Genomic DNA, 12,059 nt, shown 5'->3' with positions numbered 1-12,059 from the left:
TGTGTGACTGTGATGTCCTATCACAGGTATGTGGCAATATGCAAACCGTTAGACTATCACTCTATTATGACAAACAGCACTCTCATTATATTACTCCTGTTATCCTGGCTTTTCCCTGCTTTCTCTATGTCTACCTTACTTGTGTTATCAAACCGGTTGCCATTATGTGGATCCCACATCGATAAACTCTATTGTGACAACTGGTCAATAGTAAAGCTTTCTTGTGATCCAGTTACAATTAATAACATTTATGGATTAATAATTATTCTTATATACTTTTGTCTTGTTATTTTCATTATTTCTTCTTACTGCAAATTGATTTCTGCTTGCACAAAATCCATAGAGAACAAAAACAAATTTATGCATACTTGTTTGCCACATTTGCTCTCCTTAGTTAATTTTACAGTTGCTTTATTTTTTTATTCAATGGACACTCGATATGGATCAAAGGATTTCCCACAAAGTCTACGCACTTTCATGATCTTGGAATATTTGATAATTCCACCTATTGACAGAGGTTCGCAAAAGAGCTCTTAGTGTGTTTATAAGAGTCAAAGTGACTGACTCTAGTGTAAAAAAGAGGTAGCAAATAACTGTTTTATGTGCCCGATTAGATCTGGAGTTATAGTCTACAGTGTGTATGTCCTTTACTGTATTATAAATATAAGTGCTCTAATACAACCAACTGAATGCTACCAAAGCATTTAAATCCTGGAAATTTATTTTTCAAGTACAATCTCTCATGTTCGTCTTTTTAGACCAATTTTGGAATGTGGTAGGGGGGCCCTGTCTAACAAGCATGCCATTTAGTGGAGTAATTCTGATTGGCACATCTATTCCAAACTCTGACCCCTCTGACTCCATGTGTTCTTTTTCTTCACCACCAACCCCTGACAATACATATATGATATGGAGCTCCAGACAAAGATTCGGGAGGAGAATTTTCAGAGAATCCCAAAGCAATTAACAAAACCTAAACACACCAGTCCCATCCACAACTGTAAAATCCCCGCTTCCTTTCCGCATCAGCTGTTCACAGCATCCCTCCTCCAGCCAATCTTCTCCTTACGCTTCCCTGTCGAAAATGTCCAAACGGTGGGTCGGCAACCTTGGCCCATGACCATATGTGATCCCTTTGGACTCCAAGCCAAATAGAAGTACCGCTATAACCACTTCAATCACAACTTCCACAGTTTCAGTTTCGTAAAATAAGCTTAATCAATGCAAAGACAAGGAGGAATCGGATACATCTTACAAAACAATACAGGTCAAACTGAAACCATCATAAGACAGATGTTCCTTACTAACTGATGTAATGGGATAATAGATATTAAACTAAAAGTGTCAGCTGACATTGTCATTGCCAAAATTATTTAAACGTGTTGAAACTTGTCAACAAGTTGTCAAACCTTGTCAAAAGCTGCCAAATTGGCATTTTAGTTTACTTACTAGTTACTTAACTAACACCTAGCTACAAGTAGCTGGCTCAGACAGTTTTCAGGAAAAACATTTGTCAGATAAATGTCAGTCATGCTATCATGTAGCTAAATGACGATGCACATTTAAGGAGGGCAAAGGGTTCATTGATCTTATAAATGTGTTCTGGCAATCTCTTTGGCTAGGACAAATGCACACTTATAGCAGACCTAGAGGAACAAGGTCAGTAATTACCTTTAATTAAATTTAAGATTGATATTTCATTGTAATTTGCAGCTTTATTTGTTTATTTGTCAGCAAAAGTCAGAGATCAGTTATGGTTGAGATCCATATTTAACTATACATATTTTCCTCTATTAAGCATCATTACTGTGGCACTGCTGAACACCCAGCTGTAGCTATACAAAAGGAATGAATTAGGCTAATACCATTTTTAAAACATGTTCCACATGTTTTTGGTTGTTTGGTTTTTTTTTTTTTTTTTTGCTAGTATTCAGAGAAATCTTACTAAAGTGATCTTAGAAATTTAGCAATTTAATCAATTTGAATCCTTCTTTTCTCTCTACCTAAACAATATATGTAACTGTATGCATATTTTATGTTAAATCACCATGAAAAATCTCACAAGCACTATGTAAATCTGCTGTTCATTCTGTGATTGAATGAACAGCAGCATTGATACCAAGCCCCCTGCCTAACTACATGCTATCGCCAAATGATCACATTGCACTAGCCATGGACAATGTTTCCGGCTTCAGCATTACGTTGAGCTGTGGTGTGTATTTTTGTATTAAAATGATTATTTAAGATTTAAACTTTAAACCGTTTTCCCTGCAAGTAACAAAATCATGAGGGAATTTAATGTACTCCTACTGCTACTAAATAATTGTTTACCGGTCTTGCAAAACACATGGGGTACATTACACCTACTGCATGCTGGTTGAACCAAAACAAAAATATAAAAAGAATCAATGCCTTAGAGAACCAACTTTTATGCAATTAAGTTGGGTCCAAAGAGTCCTGGCTAAAAGAAATATTTGAGTAAACAGCTGAAGAGTGAAGATCATGAGAGCAGAGAGTATAAAAGCAGAGATAGAGCATACAAGCTTGGGAGTACAGGACAGGGATGCGTCTCTCAGAGCTTCCAGTAAAGACTGGAATCACCCCTACCCTTTTGGACAAGAACAGGTAACAAACCAACAAGATGTGATATGGTTATAATACTCCCTGAGAGACAGGCTGCATTTAACGGCAAACATTTTATCTAAAACTGAATTAGATTAGGAGACATAGTATAAATGACATTTTTCATTGTTATGTGTACCAGGTGCACAATCTTGAAAAATAGTTTATGTGCAGCAGCAAACTAATTATACACATGTGGAAACATATTTGTAAATGGGCACTTTGCATAATCTGTAGAATAGACTATTGTACATTTTCAGGAAACCTCGAAATCCAACACCCTTGTGAACACATTTTCTTACAATGTGAGTATTTTTTGTCTAGGTTTGCTGTTGAAAGAAAGAAGACATTTATGGACAATATGTCTTATTTTAAATTATTCACTCTGTCAGAGCTCAAAGAATCAAAGTCAGATAAAACAATGTATTTTGTTCTCTCTTTTTCTGTATATGTTTTAATAATTGTATTGAATGTGATTTTGATAGTGACAATTATGCTGGAAAAAACCCTCCATGAGCCCATGTATATTTTTGTGTGTAATCAGTGTATTAATGGATTGTTTGGAACAACTGGTTTCTACCCCAAATTCCTATCAAATGTGATCCATGACTCCCATGTGATCACATATACAGAATGCCTTTTGCAAATTTTTATGATTTACACTTATGTTCAGTGTGACTGTACAACATTAACAGTGATGGCATATGACAGGTATGTGGCAATCTGCAGACCCTTAGACTATCACTCTATTATGACTAAGAACACTCTTGTAAAATTACTTATCTTTTCCTGGCTTTTCCCTTCTCTCTCTACATTAGCATTAATTCTGTTAACATACCGGTTGTCATTATGTGGATCCCACATTGACAAATTATATTGTGATAGCTGGTCTATAGTGAGGCTGTCTTGTGAACCTACAATCATTAATAATATATATGGATTGGTTATGATATCCATATACATGTGTTTTGTTGTTGTCATTATTTGCTCGTATATTAAATTGGTAGGAGCCTCTATAAAATCCACAGACAGCAAAAAAAAGTTTATGCACACATGTCTACCACATTTGGTTACCATGATTAACTTTGCATGTGCTTTATTTTTTGATATACTTAACAACCGATTTCAATCACAGGACATCCCGCGGAGTGTGCGCAATTTCTTGGCATTAGAGTTTCTGATAATCCCACCTATTTTCAATCCTTTTGTCTATGGACTAAAACTGACTGAACTTCGCAAAAGAGTTCTGAGAATGTTTATCAAAGTCAAAGTGGGAGACCCCCATTACAGTCTAAACATGGCAAAATAATATTCCAATTCATGTGGGTAAGTTTGAAATTTTAATTTGCCACATATTTTTTCCATTTGTGTGTGGTAAAGAGAAAGTGTTAATGTAACCTAATAAATGGACAGAAACCTTGTCCTGGTGGTCTGCTTTTCTGTTCGGATGAATGATATTTTTGTTACGTGCTACACTATTGGGCAAAGTTGTGTGGTTTTCATTAAGCGTTCAAGGCTTTTAGGTTCATGCCAAGAAGACATTCAAGTGTTAGCAATCAATTTGATGGGGCTGAAGTACTTTGAACAACAACTTTGAGCAACTGAAAATCTTAATTAGTTGGGAATTTACTCTCGAGTAAGAAGATGACATCATCATCGTTGTACTGTAATTGCATAAACACATATTTTTGTTTTTCCACTGTTGTGTGCTTGGGTTTCACGTAGACAGCAACTGCCTCATGACAGTCCTGATACTACGCATGAATGAATAAAAACACCTAGCTGGCTAATTGGTGGGTCAAGCTGTAGCTAGCTAATTCCATTTTCAGTCAGTGGGCTCACTGAGTCATTGGTAAAGCAGCTGTCTCACTAGCCATCTACATTGGTAGCTAACATTATTTTTAAAGTTTTTTTTTCTCTAGGTAGATAGTATGCTCAACAGCTGAGTCACTGGCTAGACAAATAATTTAACAGCACTGTAACTACACAGATAGGCAGCTATCTACTTACCAGGATAGCAATTTATGGTAGGTCACTCAGTTTATAAAATGTAAATTTTGTAAAATTTTGAAAACAAAATGACTGAAACTGGAGAGAGAAATGAAGCATTTTGTCATCAGCTGCATATTACACCTTTACAATGCAAGAAATTGTATGTTAGGGTCAGTATGTAAAGTGGGAAGGTAACCACTTTGCCTTATTACAAAAATACTGTAGACATTCTGATTGTTTTAAACTTTAAACTTTTGTTTTGGTTCTTTTTGTGTGTGTGTGTGTGTGTCAGGAGGTAAGCTGACAGCTGCTGCCATGTGGAGCCTCTCATTCTGGGATGTTAATTGGGAACCGCAGGTGTATTGTGGAGCTGGGGTTATTCAATGATTTCCTCCGCCGAAGTGGCAGAGCTTGCAGCTGTTCTGAATTTTCATTACCAAGGTTACAGGTGTAAGAAGGCTACAATTCAGACAGTCAGGAGTCAGACGGCTCGGGGAAAGGAAGGCTCTGCTAGCTGGTTTTACTGGAGTTCCATATCATATATCAGGGGTTGGTGGTGAAGAAAAAGAACACATGGAGTCAGAGGGGTCAGAGTTTGGAATAGATGTGCCAATCAGAATTACTCCACTAAATGGCATGCTTGTTAAGGCCCATTTATACCCTCCGGTAATAACAGAAACGGACATTTTCATCCGTTTCCGGAGGTCGTTTCACCCGTCAGTTTGTCCGCTGGTCAAGAGCTTAGCATTCCGGTGAGCTCCGGGCGAAACGGAGCAATACCACATAAATGTGTGGGGGCAGTAGAGAGTCAGAAGTGTACAATTTCGAAAGTCCACGAAGAAGAGTGGGGTCTACGTCACATCCTTCTTTGGTCTACGTGAACTGTCAACACTGGACATTTAAATCTTAAAGAATTCTTAAAAATGGCGGCTAATTTGGAGGAGGGGATTTGCGAGTTGGTGAGGGGCTATGTACATCTGTACGACTCCACCGTACTGGGTCACCGTGACAAACAGCGTTGTAAAAACAGCTGGGAGGAAATAGCGGCAGTTGTGGGACTCCCGGTCAAAACAGTTGTTAACAAATGGACCCTTGCCCGTGACCGTTACGTTCGGGCGCACAACAAGGCAGTGGCAAAGAGGAGTGGGGATGCCGCTGGAGGACCCGAACATCCTGTCCTCCAGCGTCTAGCCTGGCTGAAGGTGCATGTGAGGCACCGAAATACTGCATCCAATTATGATGTAAGTGTATTATATTTATGTTTATTTTATATTTATTAGTATTTAATTATTTGATAATTTATTTGTGCTTTGTAAAACCATCAGTGTTAATGAGTTCGTTGTAGGTGCCATAGTCACTCACTTTGGTTATTCATGTCACATATGAATCAGTATTGATTATATTATCTGTATTATTAGCCTAATAATAATAATAATAATAATAACAATTTTGTATCTTTACAGACTCAAGATCAAGCGGGGGGAGAGGAGCTGGAGGGAGAGGAAGAGAGGGAGGAGGACGACGACAACAATGAGGGTGTTTCCCCGCCTGCAGGGCCTGTGTCCACATCAGCACATGTGGAAAGTACCCCCTCTCAGAGTCCCCACCCTGGATCTTCAAAAAAGAAGAGGAAAAATTCTATGGACGAGGTGGATGCTGCATTGCTGGCAAGGCTGGAGGAGTTACGAAAACAGGAGCAACAAAATAAAAATGTCTTCAGCACCTCTACAGCCTATCTAAACACCGTGCTTCAAGAGCTTCCTCAAGCTGAAGCAAAGAAGCTGATGAAAGAGATCCAGCAGCTGATGTTTAATTATCAGTAAATTATCAGTAAGATGTAAAGTGTTTTTATTACTGTTTTTACTGTTTCACTGTTTTACTGTTTTTTTTACCAAAGAGTTATGAAGCAATAGGTTCTTGTGGATTTAACTGTGTGTGTGAATTTTGTACCATCCCTGCTACTGAGGCTTGGGACATGCGCTGGGCGCGCAAGCCTGAGTAGTGGGTGAGTGCTCATTCAGTTTTGATGCCTTGAGTGAGAGTAGAGTATACTGTAAATAGTCATGAGAACACAGAACACATTGAATGAGGTGTGTCCAAACTTTTGGCATGTAGTGTATACACTATGTATTTGTTCATATGCTTTTCAGTTATCAATTTAGGTGTGTGCGTGTGTGCTCTTCTTTCAAGAATTTGACCATTGTATTATATTTTAGTTATATTTGCCCTTGCACTGTTCACTGTTCCCAGTGCCTATGGAGCTTAACTGTACTGTTTTAGGAAAATAAATGATCACTTTGTAATTGCCATTTTCCGACTGCCGGTATTTATTTGAAAACTTATTTAATTGATGCTTTTGCATTTTCCATGTCAAACAGGTTACTCCAAAATGCACTAGAATACAGTAAATTGCATCTAAGAAATCCATGGGGGTAATCCCCACATGTAAACAATGTTCAATGTACAATTTTCCTCACCAGCCGCCACAATACACATATAAAACATATACAACAAGGTAAAAAACTAACAATAAAAAGGGACCTAGTTTAAAAGTGTGCCACGTCTGACATGCCTGTCCTGCCACTCAATTCTTCCTTGGTCTGTTTGGAAATATTCCTTAAAAATCTCCCTAACAACCATGCCATCCTGCATGGCTCTTGCAGCTGTGATGCGGCGGGTGGGGAGGAGGTTGCTGTCTCCCTGAATCACCTGTCTCCATTCTCCAGGAGCACCTTCCGTGTCGACCATTCCGGGTGGTATGTACCGCTGTTGTTCAGGGAGGGATTGGTCTCCTTTGGACAGGAAATTGTGCAGAGCCACACATGCCTTTGTGACATCCTCTGCTGTTTCAATTGAGCACTCCATCGCCCTTCCGAGGATCCGCCACCGGGCAGCAAGAATGCCAAAGGCGTTTTCGATGACTCTCCTGGCTCTCGAGTGCCGAAAATTGTAAACCTTTTCCTCCAGAGACAGTTGCTGAGATCCTATTAACAGAATATAATTAGGCTATTAGAAATTATATTTACAGAGGATAAACACATGTTGCAACAATGTAGCTAGTCAGAGCCTTTGGGTAAAAGGCAATAAGGCTCCATTATAATTAAATCTTAATGTCAAAAATGAATTAAAGATTTATTAGAAAGATTTATTAGAAAGGCTACTCCACTCACTTACCAGGGAATGGGCGCATTAGATTTATCTTTTGTGGAAACGCTTCATCGGCCACAAAAACCGGAGGTGTGAGAACATCTGTTCCAGGCAGAGGAGCATGTGGAGGCAGAGGGAGACGTCCCTGGATTAGCTGCTCTCCAAACTTTGTTCTTGCGAAAACCCCAGCATCACTCTCCTTGCCGAAGGCTCCGATGTCAATGAAAGTGAAGCGATAATGTGCATCACAGGCAGCCATCAAAATAAAACTAAAAAAGCCCTTGTAATTAAAAAAACTACTGCCGCTGTTTGCCGGGGCTTTCACGCGGACATGTTTCCCGTCCAGGGCTCCAATGCAGTTGGGGTAATCCCATAACCTCCAGAAATCTCCACGGATGGCTTCCCATTGCTCTCCATGTGGGAATCTGACGTGGTCCTGCAAAACTACCCAGAGAGCCCGGCACACCTCCTTGATGATGTTGGACACCGTCGCGGTGCCCAATTTGTAACTTGCCGCCAGGGCTTGTTGACTAATCCCAGCAGCCAGAAATCGGAGAGTGAGGGAGAGGCGCTCTGCCTCACAAACGGGAGCTCTATGTGACCCTACATGGGTGATTTCTGGTGTTAACTGGCGAAGCAAATAGTCAAAAGTTGCAGCGGACATACGGAAATAGGAGAAATGCCTTTCTTCATCCAGTTCCCGCATCGGCAACACGAGTGAGAAAAATTCACCGTTCACAAATCGGTCTTCATTCAGTGGCCTTACATGCCACCGCCTCGCAGACCTCTGATTCTTTCGTTTTCTCCTATTTCTCAATACTGTCAGTATGATAACCTCCTCTACTGAAGCCATTACTGTTGCCGGTAAGCAGCTGACCACTGTATGCAGCCAAAGATACTTAAGTTATCTTCCTTGAAACTCTCTGATGCAGTTGACAGAAGCGTTGACAAGCGTTGACAAGGCAACGGCTGCCATGACAACGGCTCTGTAATTTACGACTCAACACTGCCCCCTAGAGGACACACTGACAAAACGCTGAAAACGGTCGGAGGGTATGAACACCAGCTCCGGGAGCAACGTCTGGAAGGGAAAGACAAATTTCGTCCGGATCCGGAGGGTATAAATGGGCCTTTAGGCAGGGCCCCCCTACCACATTCCAAAATTGGTCTAAAAAGACGAACATGAGAGATTGTACTTGAAAAATAAATTTCCAGGATTTAAATGCTTTGGTAGCATTCAGTTGGTTGTATTAGAGCAATTATATTTATAATACAGTAAAGGACATACACACTGTAGACTATAACGCCAGTTCTAATCGGGCACATAAAACAGTTATTTGCTACCTCTTTTTTACACTAGAGTCAGTCACTTTGACTTTTATAAACACACTAAGAGCTCTTTTGCGAACCTCTGTCAATTTTAATCCATAGATAACAGGGTTGAAAATAGGTGGGATTATCAAATATTCCAAGATCATGAAATTGCGTAGACTTTGTGGGAAATCCTTTGATCCATATCGAGTGTCCATTGAATCAAAAAATAAAGCAACTGTAAAATTAACTAAGGAGAGCAAATGTGGCAAACAAGTATGCATAAATTTGTTTTTGTTCTCTATGGATTTTGTGCAAGCAGAAATCAATTTGCAGTAAGAAGAAATAATGAAAATAACAAGACAAAAGTATATAAGAATAATTATTAATCCATAAATGTTATTAATTGTAACTGGATCACAAGAAAGCTTTACTATTGACCAGTTGTCACAATAGAGTTTATCGATGTGGGATCCACATAATGGCAACCGGTTTGATAACACAAGTAAGGTAGACATAGAGAAAGCAGGGAAAAGCCAGGATAACAGGAGTAATATAATGAGAGTGCTGTTTGTCATAATAGAGTGATAGTCTAACGGTTTGCATATTGCCACATACCTGTGATAGGACATCACAGTCACACATAACAGAGCAAAAAATCACAAAAGCTTGCAAGGAACATCCAACATACGAGATCACATACATAAAGAAGGCTCTGCTAGCTGGTTTTACTGGGGAAATTATTTTTGTTCCGTTTGATTATTTTTCATTGCTTCTTTTTGGTTAATTTTTGGTTTTGGTTTTCTTTGATGTTTTTGGCGGGGTTTCTTTTTGCTTTGCAAATATTTTGTTAGTGATAAGTTTCCTGGACCCCTTCCTGGAGTGACGCACAGAGCAGGCGATACAATGGAGGCTGGCTGGGAAAGGAGACGGGAAGAGAGGCTGGAGAGTGGCGGAGCAGCAGAGCCCCAGGCTGGGCAGGAGGCGGATCGGGCCGGTGGCCCCACGCAGTAAGGGACGTGACTGGCAGTGCTACCGTGGTGTGTGTGCAGGCCCATTTTTAGGCCTGCCCAGCCTAGCAGTGAGGGTGATCTGTACCGTGTGTCCCCCCCCCCCCCCCCCCCCCCGGTGCGGTCGAAGTTCCTGCTGTGGAGCTGCACGAGGAGGATGAGCAGCAAACACCAGCGTCTGGAGGCAGCGGTCCGGACCAAGAAAAGCAGCAGCATTCTGCCCTTTTTTTGTTTGGGTTTGGTTTTTTTTATTTTGGGGCGCAAGCGATGTCCGGCATAGAGGCATGGGTCGAGTTGCTTCCCACCCTTTTTTTTTCTTTTTGTGCGTGTGTTTGTGTGTGTGTGAGTGGACCTCCTCCCTGGTGTGTGGCACGCCTCCTTGGGCGGCCAAGAGGGGTCTCGCCTCTGTCAAGAGTCGCGTAATGGGGGGGGGGGGGTGGGGGGGGGGGGGGCGTGAGCCATCCACTCTATGAACTATGGTACTTTTACTGGAAGGCTTAATAAAGTTTCTGTACCTGTACCTCCAGTGTCCTGGTTGTCTGTGGCGGGCAGATCCTTTGGGGGGAACCTGTGCTGGGGTAGCAGGGGTTAGTGTTGGCAGCTCCTGACGTGTGTGTGTGTATTTCAATCAGACAGAGTAGTGTTACATCTCAAGTGGAACAAAGAACAGTTTACTGTCTGCCAATTAGCTAGCTCTTGCAGTATATAGTGCTGAAGAGCACAGTAAAGAAGAGAATTAATGAGACCTGACAGTAGAATATGGGGTTTGGTCTCCAACTGTAAAATAACAGTGTATTGTGACATGAGTCATGTGAGTCTACTTAGTAAATTATGTTACTGTTCTCAAATACATGTTACAGCCAGAGGTGGCAGGGTGGTGTAGCGGTGAGGAGCAGAGCTCATAACTGAAAGGTTACTAGTTTGATTCCCTGTTGCGGCACTGCTGTTGTACCCTTGGGCAAGGTTCTTAACCTAAAATTGCCTACATAAATATCCAGCTGTATAAATGGACCAAAAGTAAAATTGTAACCTGTGTAAGTTGCTCTGGATAAGAGTATCTGCTAAATGACAGTTATTTTTTCTTTCAATTCTCATAGAATGCCCAGACTCAGGAGAACCTGAGCATTGTTCAGTTTTTGGGATTCAGATTTAACATGCACACCCATGTATCTGTTCAATTGTTGCATTCAAAAATGCATGAATTGAACAACAGAGCCAATCATCCAACAATGAAGATGGACACAAGATAAACTTGCTTGCTACTCAAGCTTGCTAGCTAGCTAATAAGCTTCAAAATTGACTTTGTTCACAAGCAAGCTAGCAAGTAGGTTGTCAATGGAGTACTTTTGCTTTCTAGCTAGTAAGCTTGTTATCGGTCTTGGTAGCTTGTTTGATAATAGCATGTGAAAATGATATGCAAAGATTCACCATTTATAGCCTAAATAAACTTATCAATTATTATGCATAATTTCATTCTAATTGATAATTTATAGTACCAAAACAAATTATCTAATAAAGACAATAAACACAAACCGTGAACAAAACCTGAAGTGGTTACTCACATGTGCGATTCCCTGTGAGTTCGTATAAACACAAAAATATTCTAATCTTTAATGTCATTGATTAATAATTGGATCCAAGTTACACTAAACCATTTAAGTGTCTTTTTTTTGGGGGGGGGGGTGTCTCTTTTGTTTTGTTTTGTTGTGTCTCAAATTCAGAAAAGTGTCAGGAGTGATACGTGACATGCTATAATATGATACTGCTATGGAAAATGTATACTTCGGATGGTGTATGTCTGTGCATTCTTCTAACTTGCCTGTAGCTTCACATTACCTCTTTTTAAGTCCTAACTTGGATCATACTGTACAGTAATGACCTGTACTTACATTGTAGCAATACTTACACATACTGTATATATACCCCTTTTCTACAATCTATATTTAAAAACTGTTACAAAGTGTCAGATGCCAAACC

At 40.2% G+C, this 12,059-nt stretch overlaps 1 protein-coding gene across 1 annotated transcript; it reads left to right on the top strand.

Moving 5' to 3' along the window:
* Positions 1-2,974: 2,974 nt before the first annotated feature.
* On the top strand, positions 2,975-3,931 carry LOC118774146 (olfactory receptor 52J3-like). Its single transcript, XM_036523303.1, has one exon. The coding sequence runs from the start codon at positions 2,975-2,977 to the stop codon at positions 3,929-3,931; it is 957 nt and encodes a 318-aa protein (XP_036379196.1).
* The last annotated feature ends 8,128 nt before the right edge of the window (positions 3,932-12,059 follow it).

Source organism: Megalops cyprinoides, chromosome 3 (genome assembly GCF_013368585.1).
Source record: "Megalops cyprinoides isolate fMegCyp1 chromosome 3, fMegCyp1.pri, whole genome shotgun sequence".
Lineage (NCBI taxonomy): Eukaryota > Metazoa > Chordata > Actinopteri > Elopiformes > Megalopidae > Megalops > Megalops cyprinoides.
The sequence above is the reverse complement of the archived record's forward strand: the minus strand, read 5'-3'. Positions and strand labels throughout refer to the sequence as shown.

Bases quoted from the DNA above. Each gene is read 5' to 3' on its own strand.
- LOC118774146 (XM_036523303.1), top strand. From the start codon at position 2,975: ATGGACAATATGTCTTATTTTAAATTATTCACTCTGTCAGAGCTCAAA.